General features: G+C 40.3%; 1 protein-coding gene across 10 annotated transcripts in view; it reads left to right on the top strand.

Moving 5' to 3' along the window:
- ppfia2 (PTPRF interacting protein alpha 2) overlaps positions 1-20,743 on the top strand; it is a 154,895-nt gene that overhangs the window by 116,269 nt on the left and 17,883 nt on the right. For 6 of the 10 annotated variants that reach the window (XM_034863514.1, XM_034863520.1, XM_034863521.1 and 3 more), the window contains exons 6-16: positions 1,944-2,054; positions 6,429-6,671; positions 7,923-8,069; positions 10,926-11,060; positions 11,720-11,803; positions 12,875-13,006; positions 13,121-13,183; positions 13,602-13,693; positions 16,097-16,229; positions 17,800-18,017; positions 19,633-19,873. In XM_034863514.1, coding sequence (XP_034719405.1) covers positions 1,944-2,054; positions 6,429-6,671; positions 7,923-8,069; positions 10,926-11,060; positions 11,720-11,803; positions 12,875-13,006; positions 13,121-13,183; positions 13,602-13,693; positions 16,097-16,229; positions 17,800-18,017; positions 19,633-19,873 — 1,599 coding nt within the window. The remainder of the gene's footprint in view (positions 1-1,943; positions 2,055-6,428; positions 6,672-7,922; positions 8,070-10,925; positions 11,061-11,719; positions 11,804-12,874; positions 13,007-13,120; positions 13,184-13,601; positions 13,694-16,096; positions 16,230-17,799; positions 18,018-19,632; positions 19,874-20,743) is intronic. The other 4 variants (XM_034863517.1, XM_034863522.1, XM_034863513.1 and 1 more) reach the window with 1 other exon arrangement.

The raw sequence follows: 20,743 nt of genomic DNA, 5'->3' as shown, positions 1-20,743 counted from the left end.
TTGTGCCTCTCTGTCGGGTGGTGTTAGCCTTTGATCTCTGTGCTGGAGGAAATCGCAGGCAATCTCGAAATAATGGTACAAGAACACACAGAGGCATAACCATGCTCTTGTTAAAAATAATAAACCGAGACGTTCTGTTGTCGGTGTGAACCACCCAAGAAGAAACCGATCTGTCGCCAGTCAAGTCTGAGGCTGAAGAATTTAAGTCTGAGCTTAAAGTGAGGTACAAGATAGGAGGAAATTGTCTATCCCCGTCCTCTGTCTCTCTAAACAAATCAACAACATCAATTGACTCTCACTTTGGTTTTAGTAAGGCCAGGTTAGGATTTGAGTTTAAACCAGATGATGTCAAGGTCACGTCAGAGCATTGTTTGTTTTGACGCCCGTGTCATTGGTTGTCCCGTTTCATTCACAGCCAACATCTGTTGCTTAGAGAGGCAACTTGTCTCCCTTCCTATAGAGGAGCAGACTTTTACACATTGCATTATGTGTGTTCTGATCAAAGATGACCTTCCAATAACTATGTTGTCAACCCTCTTTTGAAGCAAACCGTATGAATGCAACAGATTATAGCGCGATGCGTCTAACAACCGACACAGTACCTAGGGCTGCTTGGAAATTGAACTCCAAAACAGGAATAACGTCCAGCACAATGCAGCTTTATTCACATCGCGCTAACAGCACAGGACATGTACTGTACTTTTTGTCTGTTTTTTGGAGATGCTTTTTGGCTGGTGTAGGGAATATGTTTTTTTAACTTTTTAAACAGAAGACATGTCCTGGCAGTGTCACTGTGTTCCGTAACTTTGTATGTTTTTTTTTTGTATGATGGCTCTTAAAGTGAAATTCCAATTAATTTCAACTTGGGTCATAAATGGAGTTTTGGCCATTCAAATAAATAATGGTACTGCTATTGCACTCACAAAGGAAAACAGTAGAAATTATTACAGAAACTCTCCATTTAAAACATCCATCACAGTTTCACAGAAAGACTTGGCTCAGCTTTGACCGACTGTACTTAAAGCATTTGTGCACACACGGTTTTCCTGTAGGGAAAGGAATTACTAACTTTTCCAAATAAAGTGCTTTGGATTATTTGGCTAAACTAATAGCTTGCATTAACTACCTGGCTGAGGTTTTGACTCCTCCTGTTTGGTACTGATGTTGTGAGTTCCTAAATCAGCGATCACTTTCATGGCTACAATCCTTTCAACCATTAATAGAAATAAAAAAAGGATAACACACAACTTAATAGGTCAACGGTAGTGAGGCTCCCATTATAGCTGTATGTTGATTAAATTACTAGAATTTTTAAAACCAGCATTGAAGTTTCACAAGAAGTTGACTTTTTTAGGTGGTCACTTTTAGTGGTTTACAGAAAGGTTTCAGGTTCTGGAAAGTCTTGTTTTACAAAAAGTACAAGGGGCCCCACAAAGTCTCAGGGGCATTAAGTTGTTTATGAGAGACAGCCAAGTGTCTACTGTTCTCTTTCCCAACGCAAGGAGTGCCATAATCACATGGAGTTTGTCAAGGAAGAACCTAATTATTGTTGTTGTCAGTTACCCCTCTGACAGGATTATGACTTTAGGACAGTTGCTTAAGGTGGTGAAAGGAGACACGCGGTCCGCGGAACATGATAATTATAGTGATCATATCAGTGCTCACGCTCTTCCAGCTCCTTGTTGGTTAAAGCCATCTTCCATAAATTCCTACTGGGAGGGACAAACTGTAATTTACTAGCGTTGCATAAGAGGGGAATGCATTTATGCTGATGGGCTAATTTCATGTTTAAACATTGAGGTTTCAACATGTTCTGATGTGTCGCAAAGCCACATTGAAGGAAATGCAATAATAAAACAACAATTCCAACATAAACTGTATGCAGGTATTCTGACATTGTGTTTATTTCAGCTCTAATCTGTGTGCTTGTTGCAATCCTTCAGATTGTGGCCTTGCGGGAACAAAATGCTCACATTCAGAGAAAAGTGGCTTCTGGGGACGGAGGAGAGGACATACTGGAGGGCAGTGAAGCTCAACAGAAGGTCCACGGCAAGGTGAGCCTCCTTGATGATGAAATGGATTTAAATTGTTTAAACACTTGGATGGAGACGCCAGTTTTTGTCTTACCTGGCTGCAGTAGTGGAGTAGTCGTCTTTGGCATACGTCAACATGCACAGCAGGAGGTGGTAAAGCTCTGTGTCAATCTGTTAGGGCACAGTTTATTAGGACATGCTCCAAACTCAACTGAGCTAATATAAAAAAAGTTTTCCATGCATTTTCCCTCACTGCATAATTGTCTAAATGCTTTTCAGACTGTACAACTGCCAGGAATATTGAAAAATGTGCCTACATAAATACAAAATCCATTTTTTCGGCATGTTTTTGCACCTACAAATTATCTGAGTCGGCCTTAAAAAACTCACACTGAACTGCAAAAACTCCCAAAAACAACATAAATATTTTCCCGAAGGGATAAGCCGTTTTACTTATTTTTGCAGTTCTTTGTTAAACTTTTAGGCTACCAAGTACAAAACACATACCATAAAACTATTAGAACAAGGGCTTAGATTTAAGAAGCTTTGTCTAGCTAAGTTAAAGATCCAATAAACTAAATTATTGGTCTTTTTGAGGTCGCCTCAGTTGAGGAGTTTATATTTCAAAATAAGGAAACAATGACAGTTCTTGAACCCTCGCATTGAGATAGTAATTCTTAAACATAACAATATGATCGACTCAACCATTTCTAGGTTGCATACTCCAAACCATCACATAGACCTCCTCCTGGTGTTTCAATTTTCAGGATGCTGTTATTAAATATGTCAAATATTTAGCTGTGCTAGTATTTTGAAGGTGACCCGCAGTCGAAGGAGAGCTCTTGCTGTGACCTTCCTTTTATTATGCAGGAGCACACGTGAACCTGCATAGCTGAATACAAATGTCCCTGTGATTATTCATTTAAAGACAGAAGTGTTCCTTGATAATGCAGAACACCGCATCAGAGACCTTCAAAATCCTTTTTACCTGCAGACAGCAGCGTCTGCATCTTACACAGGATACCTGGGTAGATCAATGGAGATGCTATTACTGGAGCGGTCTGCTGGACGAGGGGGAGTGTGTGCGGGGGGGGGGGGGGGGGGGGGGGGGGGGGGGGGGGGGGGGGGGGGGGGGGGGGGGGGGGGGGGGGGGGGGATGTTGGGAGTAAAAAGATGAATGGCGGTTTGATGAGGAGACCGGCTGCCCTGTTTTGTGAAGATAAAAGGAATGAATATAAACGTGTGCTGTTTTTTAAATTTTTGTGCATGTGTTTGCAAAAGCAAGTGTGTGTGTGTGTGTGTGTGTCTGTGTCTGTCTGTCAACTGCTAAAAATGGGTCCAGGTAAGAGGGCTGGTTATTCAGTGTGACCGCAGTCCCGGGGACCCTGATCTTTAGGGCGCATCGTTTTCTTGGAAGCCCAATCTTCTCCTCTTGACTCTCACATGTCATTAGGTTGTCATTAATGTGACAGGTGAGGAGAGAGGTCAGTGAGAGGGGAGGAAGGGGGAAGTGCACCTCTTGAAGTGGGTATTGACCCACTGAGCTCTCAGAGCTTTAGCATAAACCTGGATCTGCCTGACAACCAACAAATGCAGTATGACAGGTGATGCCTTTTGCTTCACCCTTTTAATTTTTCCTTGTGTGAGCATCCAGCAGTGCACCAGTCCTGGATATGTTTCACTGCCAATCACTCCTACGCAGTGGTGGATAGTAACTAAGTACATTTACTCAAGTTCTCTGCTTAAGTACAAATCTGAGGTACTTGTACTTTACTCGAGTCTTTTCTTTTCATGCTACTGTCTATGTCTACTCTGCTACGTTTCAGGAGAAATACTCCACTGCATTTATCGGACTGCTTTAGTTTCTAGTCACATTACAAATTAAATAGTTGGCCACAAAACACATAATAGCAGTTTATAAAATATGTTTTATTATGAAATAAACTACCCAACCATATACACTGTAAGCCTACCTTTTTAATGGTCTTTTTAATAATTATTTTTCAATTGGTACTGTTACTATTTAATATTTTATTCCTGTTGATACTTACATACTTTTACCTAAGTAACAATTTCACTGCACGACTGTAACTTGTGACAGAGTATTTTTACAGTGTGGTATTAGTACATTAGCACTTCCACCACTTCTTCTAGGGAACAGATGAACTGACACACTCTACACCTGGGTTACCTTTTTACTTTTGTTGAACAATTACAGAAAAGAGTATTTGTGAAAGGTGGGTAAATTAAAGAAGATGTTAGGTAGGAAAGCAAGCAACATTGCTGCCTTCTTTCCTTCATTTACGCCATGTCGGCAGAATAAGAAGAACAGGAAAAGTTCACGGATTTGTACTTTTTTTGTAACAACTAGAAAGGGGTGAATGTTTTTTTGCTATTCAGTTGTTGTATTTACCATCAATGATATGAGATGAAGAAGGTTTTATGGTCATTGCTAAGTAAAGGGTTGATAAAACGGAACTACAAAAAGAAAAGAAAATATATTTTTATATGTAGGAATACCACACTATAAACTAGTTGACTATAGCTCTCTAATAAATCCCTCTGAAATATTGTAAACTTGTGAAGTAGCATAAAATGGCAGTACTCAAGGGAAGTATAGGTACCTCACAGTTGCACTGTACTACACGCATCTTTATTTTTTCCTTCCAGATTTGAAGAAATTCAGGTCAGAGATGTCAGCACTGAATTGCACACTTTTGAATTACAAAATGTTATTATACAGTTTTCCTGAAATTGTGACATGTGAAATTACTTTCAAAATCTTCAATCCACGTTTAGAGTAGCCACACTTAATTTCACTTCAAATGTTTGTTGTGAATGTGAACAAAATCACCCATGAATCCACTCAAATATAAGTGATACAAAATTGATACCAAATTGCGCTAAATGTCTGTACCCCACAAACCTCTCTGCGAAGAAATTGGTGGACTATCATGTAGTCCTAACGTCAATGTTTCTTGAAAACACAGGACTTTTGTAGATGTAATTTTTCCCTGCTGTGAAATGAATTCTCCTCTATGATACTGGTGTGTGTATTTTGGCCGACATGACCCTTAAAATGTATCTGCTCATATGGATTCAAAACTTTGTCTAAGCTCTTTCAGGTTTAAATAAAAAAAAAAAAACGTTCTCGGTCTTAAAGAAAAAGGTGTCTAAATGTTATAAGACAAGTATGCACAATAATGGGAGCCCCGGTTGCATATATTGCACATATGTATCATCGGTGGGACATTTTCCAATAAAGTCGAGCTAAAGCCTTAAAGTTGGTCCTTTTTCTGAGATGTTGCTGGAGCGCTGGTATTAACATCAGTGGTGTGATTTAGTGGGTTTTGTTCCCTGCTCGGGTGAATCATTGATCACGGGCTGCAGGCAGAGACGCCCAAATAGGTTTGTCCTCATAGATGGATGGCCGAGGACGGGCAGCTGGGTCTGATACAGCAGAAACATGGAGAGAGATGGAGAATAACGAGATCACTTTACCTCAATCTTCACTTCCACCTGCTTTACAATAATTACATTTGAACATGTGGAGAAAGCTTTATTTAAAGCGGAGTGTTAAACAGTGATAAAGTTGTTTTCGGATGCTTTGTTTTTGGCTCTAAACACATGCTTAAGTTGCATCTCTCGCCCTCATTAATCTACCTCATGCAGAGACTCGTGGGAGCTGCGTGGAGTGAGAACTCAGCGTAATCTAATCATAGTACTAATGCAAGTGTCAAAGCAATCTTTCCAATGGAATCTGAAGTGGTTCTCAGTGACCCAGTCTTTGTCACCAGCAAAAATCAAAGCAAGGGATAGAGCCAAAGCCTTGAGCCCATGAACTTGAATTTATTAGAGTGCAAATGTGGGTAACTCTAAAAGGAAAAGAAATTGTGTCTGAAGTGGGAGCGAGACTGATTTCTCAAGGCCCACTTCAAAACACCACAGGAAGCCAGGGCATGACAGAAAATTAAAACAATTTCACCCGTTCCATTCCAATGCCATTGTATCTATTTTTCTACATTCGGAGGATCTGAGGTGTGAGGTTCTGGATATTTCCAATTGTTTTTACCTTCAGTCCCTGTGTAGGTAAACACATTTTTTAAAGAAAATTGATTTATAGTACAAGAGTGGTGAGTGTTGATTTGTTTTAAATGCATGTGCTGTGAGTGTCCTAAACCAAATGGGCCCATAAGACACCAAACAACAACAACAACAGCAAAGATGACCACATAGCCGTTCACAAGGACATTTTGGATAACCAAACAAACCAGCACTCTGTACCAACGCCATATTCTTGTGTAAAGGGTATGTGGCGCAATGAAATACAATAACAGATCGTTCAAACTGAAGCTAAAGCTGCTGTCCCTTCGTTCCTCATCTGTCTGCCCCCAGCGCCTGTCCAACGGCTCTCTGGAGTCGGCCCACGAGGCGAGCCAGGTGGTGGAGCTGCAGGACCTGCTGGAGAAGCAAAACTACGAGCTGGCTCAGATGAAGGAGCGCATGTCCTCCCTCTCCTCCCGGGTCTCTGAGGTGGAGCAGGAGCTGGAGACCGCCCGGAAGGACCTCATCAAGTCGGAGGAGATGAACAACAAGTACCAGAGGGACTTCAAAGAGGTTACAGCACACACACATTGGGTACAGGGAGAAGCAGGCGCACACACACACACACACACACATACACACATGCACACACATGCACACACATACACATTTGCAAGAGAATAACAGTTGCAAGAGAGACATCAAAGACAGCTAGCATTGGCCTAAAAAAAGCTTCTATTAGCATTTACTCTCACGCTCCCTCTTTATGACTATGTATTTTGCGCATATGCGCACCCAGTTGAAGGCCCTTTTTTACAGTACAAATGTTTTTTTTTATTTTAAATGCCTTCAACAAGTCTTTCTCAAACAATCGCAGGCAAACAAGTGAATCCCATAAATAGAATGCACAGACCCCATTAGGCTACACAAACACTTAAAGACACACACTTACACTTAACATGAAAAAAAAACATCCAGAGAAAAACAAGCAGCTGTCTTGGCATCTGCCATTGTTTGGTTTTTAAACACCATTTCATGCTTGAATGCCCAAGCCCCAAACCAGCCAGTTAAACGCCACTCTTCTGCAGAAATGAGTGCGTTTTGTGTTATTCATTGGCAATTTCAGAAGCCCAATAATAAGCCCATAAACGTCTGCGTGAGGTGAAACTGCAAACGATGCAGGTAAGGGCAGTGATCGGGACATAGCAAAGTTTGTTATTACCCCGCACCGCCTCCTCTGACTCCATCAGTTTATTCAGCTCTCCCTGGGTGATTTTGGAACTAGGTGGTGTTGCATGAATTTATATCTGCAGCAGTTCCCATGCAGGAAATAAACTCCGCTTCACAGCTATAGTTGTTGCTGTGAGGGATGGACCTTGTTTCATGGCAGCAGTGTGAGATACAAGAATCAGGGCTGTGTGATTTGTACTTTATGAAGCCTTATTGATTGTTGTATTTGATTTGTGGTTATGTCGTGTATTGGGCTTTTCTGATGACAAAAGCGTTATTGTCAGTTTTTCCACTTGGCTTTGCTTTTACATTTCATGTTCAGTAAACTGTGGGACGGCTTCTGGACGTGTTGTGAAAAAGTTGTAGCTGTAATTGTAACTTTTAGTTGTTGTAGAAGTATTTCTACTAATAACATGCTGTTATGAAATTATGAAACAGTATATGCCTAAATGTAAAGTCATGTTTGCAAAAATACATCTGTGAGTTAGCTAGAGTTAGAGCTGCAGATGAGCAAAAGAAACACATAAGTTTAAAGAATGCTCCACTTCACTGCTCATCTTTATTTTCATATTCTGTTATGCTCTGATTGCTCTGACTATGCGTGTGTGCATGCAGGCCATGTGTCAGAAAGAGGACATGGAGGAGCGGATCGTAACATTGGAAAAACGCTACCTGAGCGCGCAGCGAGAGTCCACCTCAGTGCACGACGTCAACGACAAACTGGAGAACGAGTTGGCCAATAAGGAGGCTTTCCTAAGACAGGTCTGTATAATCCATGGAGTGTTTTGTGAGGTCCAAGTGACTGATGATCTTTTAATCCTGAGAGCTTGTCAATATTATGTGCATTTTTTCATCAAATTGAGTTGTGGGTCCAGGTAGCATCTGAAATGGACCATTTAGAGCTGAATTGCCAGACATTTTATCAACAATTTAACTGATTCAGAAAAGTATTAAACATTCATGCAGCTGGTTGTGTAAGATAGATGGTTCTTGTCACTTAACAAAGCCCTTAGAGCTGATCCACAGAGGTTCTGCAATGAGAAATCCTCTTGACATTGTGTCAAATAAGGTCAGAGGAAATTACTACCGGGGAAGGAATTTTGACAGTTTTACTTTGAGCAGATGCAGACGATTGAAAGTCATTTTCACAACTTATTTAATGCTGTACAATATGACAAAAGAAAGATACAGATTTATACTCCTTTTGATGATTCTTTGTGATTCATTGCAGCCAATTAGATAAATTGCCTAGCCATAAAAGATTGAGTGACATTTCCATGAGTTCAGGCTGAAGCACCAGCTGAGCTCTGAAAGCATAGAAAGAATGTCAACATTAATATGAGCAGAAGTAATCTTGGGGCGCACACAGACACCACGAGCACCCTTTGGCTTTGCTGTGAAAAAAGCAGCTAAGACACACAAATAATGTTTCAGTCTTGAGCTAAGCTAACTGGCTGCTAGCTACATATTTACTGTACAGGCGTTAGATTGGTACCAGTCTGTTCATCGAACTCTCAGCAAGAAAATGTATTCTGTTTCCAAAGAAATGCTGTTGTTGGTAATTGAGAGTCAGGTTTTCCCCTTTCTGCTTGTATAACCAACCATAAGCACCTCATCTCATCAAGTTGACAACAAGACCACTCTTCAAAATAAATGCACCCAGAAAGGACCCCAGAACAGAAATAACCTCGAAAGCTTTCGCGTGTAAGCTACCACACACAAACACACTTCCTCGCCGGCTGTGTAATGAGTTTACTTGTCGTTGTGCCAGAAGCTGAACCCTGGGATCTGGCCGCCAATGTTTGAAGATGAGTTGTTCAGGGGATGAAGGCTTGGCCATCGGTACAGAGGGATGAATGGATAAGAAGAAATGACAAGGAGAAAGGCAACAAAAAAGAGGACGTCACAAACAAAAACACATTGTCTTGTTTTCCCAGTGTCATCTCAGACACCAATGGGTTGATGATCCCGGTAAAGACAGAAAATATCACTGACACACATAACACAACACAGCCTTGCCCCACTCCAATCTAATCATTGCTTATTGAGCCTGCCAGGCCCGATGCTTTGGGGAGCAGAGCATCTGTCGCAGATGCCAAAGGCTGCCAAGCCAGCCCCAAAAAAGGGTCTTAAAACTGATCAGAACCCCGAGAAATGCAGGGAGAAAAGTCTTGACACGCAACAGGAAAATACAAGTCACATAGTGAAAGCATCACTAAATGCTGGGTTTGATTTCCATCTATATAATGTATCTGAATGCACTATCAGGGCAATTACCGCTATCTGCTGAGTAAAAGCTGCAACTGTCACTCTTGGCAAGTGCAGAGCTGCTGCTGTTCTGACTGTTATGGTGCTATTTTGAAGAAGGTTTGAGGCGCGCTGCCAGAGGCTTCAGTATCCAGTCTTTCTACTAAAGATATGTGTGAATCTATTTTCTACCAGGCGATGATGCTCTGCTGACATTTTAAAGAGAGGAAAGGAACACAGAAGATGTTTTGTTCAATGCCAGGACATAGGGGAAAGCAAACTATCCTTAATTTGCGTCGTCTTTATTTCTACTTTCACCTACTTTATAAGTTGTTTTTTTTTTTTCAATCTGTTCCAGTTTTACTTGGCTTTAGCGGCTGTTTGCTGTTTTTGCAAGCTCAACACTTCCTCCATGTTTACCTGTTGTCTTGGTAAATTTAGGTTGATGTGCAGATGGAATAAGTGCTGTAGAAATATACAAGTTGTTGTTCTGTTTTTTCTACTAACAGAAATTCTATTCTCACTGACTAATTAATTCCAATTGGTTCTACTTTATCTTTCTTTTTCTTCAATGTGAAGCTACTGTCAATAAACTCTAAACCTCCTCCAAATGTTTCACATTAAAAGCCCTTTCATCGGCTCAAAAGTCATAAGCTGGATGCCAAATCCCAAAGTTGGTTTTAAGTATATAGTGTAGTCACACTGGAAAAGTGACTCAAGTATGCTCAACTATGTCACTTTGAATAGTAAATCTGCTTGCTTATTTGTTCTATTGATGCACGCTATTGTCCCCCAACTCAATTAATAATTACATAAATAACTAGTTCTGTAGTGTTTTCTGTTAAAAGGTTAAATTGGCAGTGGCATTCCAAATTTTTATTGACTTCCAAATAGCATAATTTCCTCTTATAAATGCATATCTTATAAACAACTTATAAATTAATTGATGTCTTGTTTCGCAAGGGGCAATACCAATATCGGATTGTTGTTTTTGACAGAATTGTGTCAAAATATGACAGGGCAATTCTAAGAAAGGAGTAGTAGTACATAGTACGTACTGTATACCATTAATCTGTAATATAGAATTTGGGCCATTATTTTTTCAATACATTTTATTGGAACGTATACAGTATGCAATATCTCGTGAATCTTCTAAATGACTACCTGTTCATGTTCTTGGTGTGTGTGTGTGTGTGTGTGTGTGTGTGTGTGTGTGTGTGTGTGTGTGTGTGTGTGTGTGTGTGTGTGTGTGTGTGTGTGTGTGTGTGTGTGTGTGTGTGTGTGTGTGTGTGTGTGTGTGTGTGTGTGTGTGTGTGTGTGTGTGTGTGTGTGTGTGTGTGTGTGTGTGTGTGTGTGTGTGTGTGTGTACAGATGGAGGAGAAGAACAGGCAGCTACAGGAGAGGCTGGAGCTTGCGGAGCAGAAGCTCCAGCAGACAATGAGGAAGGCGGAGACGCTGCCAGAGGTAGAGGCTGAACTGGCCCAGAGGATAGCAGCCCTCACAAAGGTAAGAACACACGTATATACATACATTGCCACACATACTGTTGACATGTTCCCACAGATGCCCTTGTCTCTTAATTTTTTCTATACCTGTGTGTAAGTGTGCACGTGGTGTCATGTCATGACGTTTCAACATGTCCCTCTCCTCTTCCTCGGTCACATAGTCTGACTCCAGCTCCTCTTCCTCCCCTGATGATTATCACTTTGTTATGGAAACTAAACTCCAAGAAATGAACTCCATTCTTAGGAAGGTAGTTCCACAGGGCATCATAGCTACTGCCAATTCCTGTAGAGAGCAGATTTCATTAGTGTTTTGTGACGATCGTGTTGTACTGGGATTCTGCTCTGGCTGTTCTACCACTATGGGACAGCTGCATGGCACTTCTGGCTGGAGCTCATACTTGGCAGTGCTAGAGGAGCTCTCTTCCTCTTTCATTCTATCCTTTGGTGGCCTCTTCTCCATCCTTGTTCTTGTCACTTTTTGTTTCAGCCAGCTCTCTCTCCTGTTATGCTTTAAAACGATAGACATCCATCTTTGAGTTTGGAGTAGAGGCTTTGGCTTGTGTCGTCGCCACTGCTTTTCTTTTTGTTGCCCTTCAGGCTGTCAAACACGCAGATCATCACGCCCTCTTTTGTCTTGTCTATGCTGTGATCCATCTGTAGGCGGAAGAGCGTCACGGGAGCATTGAGGAGCGAATGAGGCACTTGGAATGCCAGCTGGAGGAGAAGAACCAGGAGCTGTTACGGGTGAGTCACCACAGAGGCGTCGTGCCAGGGAACGTTAAACAGGCAGCCAGTCCCGCATGAGCATGGCAGCTTGAGGTGACTGCGACTGATGACACATAGTCTGATTTATCACTACTGACACTAGACCAAATCAATGTTTCACACACTACGGCGATAGAATGGTTTGTAAAATGCTCCCAAATGATGCAATAATGTCCTACTTATTGTAGATTGAGACATCATCATCTTCAAAGTCACATTTTATAGTATCTTCAAAAATCCTCGATAATTTATTTAAATTTATACTTTATATTGATCTGTAATGGGGATATTACAGCGTACACGTTTTGTACAAATCACAGATATCCATTTTGGAAGAGAAAAGTGTTTGATAATATAATTGTAACCTCAGGATGGGGTTCACAAAGGCTTTGAGGCATGCATATCTAGCAGGATACTGACCTGTTTTGAACTCTGAATTTGAAAAGTTAGATCTCATTATGCATTCTAGTTCACACTGAGAGGCAGTTCAAACGGCTTGTGGGAATTAAAGGATTTCATTTCATTTAGATCTAAAACTTTCACAAAAAATACAGAAAACCAGCTTTATGCCTTACCAGAGTTAAAACAACTCATCTTATTGCACAGCTTGGCTCAAGAATTTACATTTCTTGTTTCTATAATACAGCAGTGGTTCCAAACGTGGGGTTTAGGACCCCCAAAAAGGCCACAAATTCAATCTGTGAGGTCACAAGATTATTAACGGGATACAAAAGTTGAAAAAAATTGTTCTGCTGCACAGAATTATGCTTTTTATTTTAAAACTTTCCTTTGTTTTTCATTGGCAATTATCTGCTTTAGGTATTCCTAGGCTTTTAAAAAGGATTCAGGTAGATCATCTCTTGGGTTGTACTTTCCACAACTGATAGACTTGGAACTGATCATGAGAGTTCACAAATAGCAAATTTTGTTTTGCTTTCAGGGGTTTACAAGCCAAAAAAGGTCGGGAATCCCTCCTTCACTATATCTTCAGATTTCTGGTTACTAACCAAAAATAATACTCTTCAATCGTGTGAACTATAATCCCTCCAGGCTCGACAGAGAGAAAAGATGAATGAGGAGCATAACAAGAGACTGTCGGACACGGTGGACAGACTCCTCACAGAGTCCAACGAGCGTCTACAGCTACACCTGAAGGAGAGAATGGCGGCTCTAGAAGAGAAGGTTAAAGATGGCTGCCATTGTGGATGGAAACCATATCATTATCAGTTCTGTCCAATCAATGTCTGGAGGAAGTGGATTTTCTCACTGGACTTTTGTCTTTTCTTTTTTCTGCAGAATTTGTTAATCCAAGATTCGGAAGGTTACAGAAAACAATACGAAGATTCAATCCATGAAAAAGTAGGTTGCAATGACCAAGAAATAATGATTACGTCTTTTTTTTCTTCTTTTTTTTAATCTCCTACATATTACATGAGGTTGCTGTAGTAAGTACTTCTCAATAGAGAAATAATGAGGTTGGCTCTTGGCATTATTTTCCTTTTGTATTAACCTCTGCAGTTGAATATTCATAAGTATCCCACTTGGGGAAAAGATAATGAAATTAATTTCACTAACCGTATGGGAAACACTACAAAGTATCACAAAGTCAGACAAAATTCAGCTTTATGAAGATAATACACCCCACTGGCTCTCAACCATGTCACATGACAGCGTTGACATGCTAATCAGTGCGTGTCAAGGATGGATAATCATTCTTTGGGCAATCAATATCATAGACAAGTTCTGTTGTGACATATTGTCAAATTGTTTTGTCCAGACACATCTGGCAGAAGAGATTGAGAAACTGAGATCAGAGCTGGACCAATTCAGATTGAGGGCAGGCTCCCTCACAGAACCCACCTTGTCACGGTAGGTTGGCTGTGTGTGTGTGGGTGTGTGGGTGGGGGTTAACTTACATGAGATTTTGAGGCTAGTAAAATTTAACACTTAAGCCATATATGGCTTTAGACCACTGGACCCTGAAAATCTCCATTGAACTTTGAACTTCTGAAATTGCCTATTTGCTGAGCCCGGCCACCCTTAAATACTGTTGCTATGCCCGTTTTGTTATTACATGACACATAGACATGCATACAATTCACATTCATATACGGATAATCTGTTCATAGAAATGAGCTGAAATGTTGTCTGGACCTAAAATCTCCAAAATCCCAAAAATCAATTTGGACTGCAAACAATGAATGGCGCACAGAAGAGAAAGTTGTGGACGGTGGCCCAGATATTTGCTTGCCGGAAAACAATCATGGATATTGTGCAGAAAATCTCCACCCTGACAAAATGTTGGCTTTGGTCCCATCAAAATAAAAATCAAAAATCCCATCATTGTCAGACTGATCGCTGATAAGTTCCGAGATGGCTGAACTGTAGCTGTGGCTAGCGGCTACCAACTCATGGAGCTAATGTTAGCTTAACTAGTTAAGCTAGTAATGTTAACTAGCTAACTAAAAACATTAGCTTCAGAAGTTGAAAACATTTCACCCAATTTTTTGAAATGGAACTCATACACATACATACACATTCAAACACTTGATGGCTGCATAAATAGTGTTAAAATACTCAAGCTGAAAGTTACACTACCCAGTCAAAAAGTTTGTATTTTCACCAGGTAATGATCCATGTAGAGCACTAACTAACACCACACAACATTTGTTCTCATACTGCAGTGTAGAGTTAGTTAGGGCTAGTAGCGTTAGTATGTTAAACAAAAGATTATCAGATTATTTCAAAAACTGTTAAGCAAACAGTCAATTGTTGGTGGATTAGCATCCGCTGCTTCTATTTTCTACCACGGGACAATCTGCAATACATTACTTATGATTTAGACATTAAATTGACAAGCCATCTGTACAAAGAAAACAAGAGTTTTAGCCAGTCTGGTGTTTCTAAGAAATGGCTCCAAACATAAATTAGATTCAGTTCACTGGTGTTCTGGAGCTCACAGACATTTAGGCAACTGCATTAAACCAAGATTGGTCTGTGTCCAAACATTTTGTTAGTATTTGAACAGAAACTATGGGCTACACACTATCTCAGAGTCGAGTAATCGACTCAAGAAGAAGACATGGTTGCTTGACTCTGAAAAGAAGCGTGCTCTTAAACTGTCAAGGAAGTATCTCCATTACTTTGTGTTTGGATGACATTTACTGGCTAGGGTCCTGTAGAGATGTAATTAAAGGTCCAAATCTAGACGAGGATAACCAATCTAACCTAAGTTTGTCTATGTAACAGGTATCACATAAAATGGATGTACTTTCTCCGGTTATTTTATCTGTCTCTAAGGAAACAATTGGCTCTGTACTATTGTTAGAAACACTGGTATCACTGAACTCTCCATATCTATTTTTCGATGTTTTCTAGCTTCCTTTTAGAGCTGTATGACATTCTACTATTACAGTGCTGATGCGTTGACAGTAGCAGCCTTAATTTCCTTCTTAGACAAACAATTTGCAGCCATAGAGGCATGCATAACGAGCGTAGATCCTTCAAGAAATACTCTTTACACCACGTCACTGTGACTATTAGGTATGCTTGTCTGCATAACCTGTTATGGAACATTACCGTAACATTTTAGTTGTCTCATCTTTTGTAATCTCCTTCCTAACTCAGGCAAAGTGGGTAGGATACTGTTGGTCTACAATGAATGAGACCCAGAAGATGTTTCAGTGTAGGCACACACTAGGTAACTTATAGTGTGTTAAGGAATAACAGCAGCACAACTCATTTCATATACGTAAAGAAGATTCGTGAGACATCGATGATTACACAGATATATTTAATGAACTCTCAATTGAGAGAATTTAGCCATTACAGTTAAACCACGATGTGTTATTGTGTCGTGCCCCAACGTCCCAAATATGTGATATTTCTGTTTTCCTTAAGGAGTATTTCAACTCATGCTGGAGTTCTTAAACTTAGCGGAACCTTCAATAGAAAAAAGATATTGCTTGCGATGTATAAACTTTACCTAAAACCTAGATTTTAACGACCTCCAAAAAGGAGACGGTCCTGAAACAATCCATTCCCTTACCATGAAGTTGTCTAGGTACCCTGAATCCATAGAGACACACACATATTTATACATGAAGAGATTTGGTTATTAGAGACTGGCTGAAAACTCTTGTCCCCTGACCTGTGACCTATGAAGGAACCTGATGTTATCTAAGGTTTTCCTTTGTCTTTTCATACCACAACATGTCGTCTTTGAACATTCCACCACAAGGTGTAGCAATAACCATTAAAGTTGCTTCTCAGGTCTCATCTGGAGACGTCAGCTGAGCTCCGATTCTCGTTGGGATCTCTGGCTGAAACCCAGTCTGACCACTACCGCTCTGCCAAAGTCATCCGGCGGCCAAGGAGAGGTCGCATGGGTCTTCGTGAAACCAAGGTGAGCCACAGAGTCTTATCTGTTTGCCTTTGATGGTTTTGTGTCTTTTAAAGTAAAATGCTATTTTCCACTGCTACATCTAAATAGCCAATTGGAAGCTCTTTGGCACACCCAGTAGATCGCTAAGGCTGTAACGTAATGTTGGGTGCTAACACTTTCTTAAAGTTTTCTACATCAGAGTGACATGACAATGTCATGAACACATGGCGCTTTCAGGAACGCAGTCATGACACATGAACCCTAACTTGTCATAACAAAACCAATTGACACTTACTCAAAGAAGCGTTAAGTCATAAACGTTTCTGAATTGTTTATAATGATTGATATGTTCATGACAGTGTCCGGTCACTCTTGTGTAGGTACCTGTAGATCGAGTAAAGTATAACCAAAGTCTCCAATATGGCAATATAATTAACCTTTGGTAAGGATGCTGACGTAAGAGATTAACATCTTGTCTAGGGATTTCCTGATCTGCTTTTTTGGACCCCCGATCCAATTTATGAAATATGGAATATCTGCCAATACCAAGTCCCGATCCAATACTTTTTTTATAATAATAATATTATAGCCTGGCACACCGTTTTTTGGTGTACAAGTCACGTATATCAGCTTCTAGTTAGAATAGTGTTGAATTTACTGATGTAAATGATCGGAGTAAGGTGATCGGGGTGACTTCCAATCCCTGATCACTTCTAAAAATGCCAATATCGGCTCCGATCTGATTGGTACATCCTTTTTTAATAATAATGTTCAATATTTTTTAAGGCACTTGTACTGAATTATAGTGTTGAGGGTAAAAATGGGAAGAGATAAAGGCAAATTTAAGAGGTGATCTCAGTCAATTATACTTTGGTGTGACCATCTCATTTTTGTAATTATGGTGACACAGCACAGTCCACGTGTGTGGACCACAGTGCCAATCAGAGCTAGCGTGGGTTTTATTTGTTAGTGTGGGAGAAACCTTATCACCAGGAGAGTATACACGGGCTTCAATAAAGAGATCCGAATCACTTTATTGGCCAGGTTTGCATAAACAAACAAGGAATTTGACTTTGGTTAATCTTTGCTTTCAAAGTACAACCCTTACTTTACATATAAATAATAAAAACAAAAAGGACAGTAAGAAAGAAAATATAAAAAAAAATGAATAAATACTGTTGCTTTTAGTAGCAGACAGATTTTTTTATGGGCCAGGAGGGGAAGGGTCCAGGCTAGCCTCTCCCAGGATGAAATCATTTCTATCCAGCAAACACATAGTTTCAATGGTGAATGGTGTCCTCTTTTAAATTAAAGTTAAAGTTTAAAGAAGACAACAAACCCAACATGTTGTATGCTTTTAATATGTCCAGAATTAATTAGGCAATAAGTGACTTTAGAGGATGATGACGTGTCCTCTCAGGCTACACATCTATCGCGTTGGTCTGTTGCCTTTATTTTTGTTTACTGAAATGATTAAAAAGGCATACAAATTGATATTTTAGAGACTGCATAAGCTACAGTAAAAGTAAATGTATTAAATCCAAATTTATATAATCTGCTATTCATAGTCTGTCCCGGTCTGAATGTGCAGGCTAAATCACTGGGGGAACACGAATGGCGTTCACAGCAGCTCGGGGTTCTGGGAGGCCATCACTTTGAGAGCGACACGGAGATGTCCGACATCGATGACGATGACAGGGAAACGATGTTCAGCTCCATGGACATGCTCTCACCCAGCGGCCACTCCGATGCACAAACTCTGGCCATGATGCTGCAGGAGCAGCTGGACGCAATCAACAAGGAGATTCGGTACACTGCAGTATTTATTCACTATCAGAGGCCAGACACCCGGGCATGTAGTTTTGCTTCCTTTACTTTATGTGTTGCTAATCCATTTGACTTCAAATGAATTTAGCACTTGATATGTTGTTAGGATCATGTCCCAGAAAGCTGCGTCTATTTGTTGTATTTAGCAGAATACCAAAACATTTCTGACTTTGGGGTGTTGTCCTGTTGTAGGATTAACAGATAACTCTGTCTCCTTCACTTTTTATTAAAGTTTCTTGTCGTTGCTCTTTTTTCTAACGCCAACATTAGCTTCTTAAATTACAATTCACAGATAATCTCTGTTAAAGGTCCCATGAAATGCTGCTCTTTGGATGCTTTTAAATAGACCTTAGTGGTCCCATAATACCATATCTGAAGTCTCAAGGTGGAGGCTTGGGTTTGGCCTTGTACAACTGCCACTTTGCTTGTTTGAAAGCCATGAGGTCTCTCTCTCATGGGTGGGCTAAATTCTCTGGGCGGGCAAAGCAGAGAAAGGGGAAGTAACCATCAGATTCCAGATCGGCCCATCTGAGCTTTCATTTTCTCAAAGGCAGAGCAGGATACCCAGGGCTGGGTTTACACCGATCGCCATTTCTAGCCACAGGGGGATCATAGGCAGGCTGGGGGAACTCATGTTAATGTTTTAAAGCCTCATAAAGTGAATTTGTTGTGGCATGGGACCTTTTGAATCTATATATGTAGTATTAAACACACCCCATTGAGATCAACACGTTTGGTTGGTTTGTATTCATGTCAATAAGAAAAACTAAACCTGCAGCATTACTTACCTTTCAACTTTCAACATCTTTTTTTATCTTGAAATACTGCCAAATTGTCACACAAGCTCATTCTAAAGTATAGGTTGTCTCTTAAGCATGTCTGTAGATGGCTCTTCCTGTCTATGAACCAAACACTCTTCTTGTATGAACTAAATGTTTTAGGAAATGTGTTCTGCTTTTTGCTGGTTAATGCTGTAATTAGCCTGTGCTGATAAGTATTCATAACCCCAGGCGCAGCTTCACTTAGTTCTTAATTTCAAGGGTTGTTAATGTGGCTTTTGGTCTTTGCTAATGCACATCCCCATCAATAGACACAGTGCCACGTTTCGTTCTGGAAGACTTAATTCAAATCTGATGTCAGATAGGGAGCATGAATGCAAGGAGTTGAGCTCTCAGCTAATTATAGGGTTAGACCCTGGCTAAGGGTAAAACTAATGATCTGACTTTTAGCCTTTTATCTCACTTTGGCCTTTATTTAATTAAGCTTATACTGTAGGTATTTAATGGACTTTGTTAGGCAAATCTCCAGAAATCCACCTCCATAAAGAAGACTTTACTCTGTAGCAGAGATGCTGATTTAAATAAAGTCCATTTGTGTAAGTCAAGCTGGAAATTATCGCAATTGGATGTTACTGTTTATCGGTATTGTTTATTGTTTGTCACTGTTTGTGTTTTTTAAATATATAAAAATAATACAAAAAAATGGATCACAAAAACAACTCTGTATTGCAAAATCGTCTTAAGATGAAGTCTTATGAGATGAAAACATATAACTACTGCTGACTTTCCCCTCATGTCCTCGTTTTGCATCTTCCAAGGCTGATCCAGGAGGAGAAGGAGTCGACGGAGCTGAGGGCGGAGGAGATTGAAAACCGGGTTGCCAGTGTCAGCCTCGAGGGCCTCAACCTGGCTCGAATGCACCACCACGGAGCCTCCATCACTGCCTCAGCCACCGCCTCCTCCTTGGCCTCCTCCTCCCCACCCAGCGGACACTCCACCCCCAAACTCGATCCTCGAAGCCCCGCCCGCGATATGGAGCGCATGGGGGTCATGACACTGGTAAGTTGCTTTACTACATGTAGACTTCCTCTCCACCCCAAATACATACTCATCCCTGGTAGTGTAAGGACAGCAGGCTACATCAACAGAATGGCCCTCTCTGGCCCTTGTCTGAGGAGCTGCTGAACAGTGATAAAACTTTCCTCCCAAACAAACCAAACAAGTAATGCACTCTAGTGTTTTCTTTTTTTAAAATTATATTTGCAATTGTTTCTAGAAAGATTTGTGAAAAATTTAAATTGTTCTGCATTCCCAAAATATTGAAACGTTTTAAGACAGAAAATGTATTAAAGTAGACTTTTTGTGGTGTGTAAGAAGTGAGCTTCATCTTTTAATTCCCTGCACTAATCTTTGCGGGTCATTATGAGTAAATCTGACTTTAAAAAACAGTATTTATTTTTAACATTGTCAGTAAAAAAATCTGTATAAAATATTTGTCCAAAAGAATAGTGTGTTTTCAATGGGTTAACCTTGGAGTGCACTAAACAAACAAACAGTGGTGCTCGTTAAGAAATGGGTTCAATTCTTCAAGAGGCCACATTTCAGGCCCACGCATTTATAAGAGCAAGCCTACAGTATGTGGAGTTTTGTTTAAAAAGCCTTTGTTAGTTACATAACAATTACCAAAATAACTGGTTTGGACCTTGGAGTGATGATACTTGATCCTGACCGTTTTTATGCATTATTTCGTCGGAGTTGCAGCATAAAAACTTTAACCCTAAATAACAAAACGTGTCACACAAGATGAAATTGGCCATACCTGTGATATCAAAGGATTTTTTTCCTTTTATATGTTTATATGACCTTTACAATCACGTCCGGCGGTCTGATTGTTTGTGAAATAATACATCTCAATACTGTGTTCTAGTA

The sequence above is a fragment of the Etheostoma cragini genome, chromosome 23 (assembly GCF_013103735.1).
Source record: "Etheostoma cragini isolate CJK2018 chromosome 23, CSU_Ecrag_1.0, whole genome shotgun sequence".
In the NCBI taxonomy this organism is placed as follows: domain Eukaryota; kingdom Metazoa; phylum Chordata; class Actinopteri; order Perciformes; family Percidae; genus Etheostoma; species Etheostoma cragini.
Note: the sequence above shows the minus strand (reverse complement) of the source record. Positions and strands in the feature narration are given on the sequence as shown.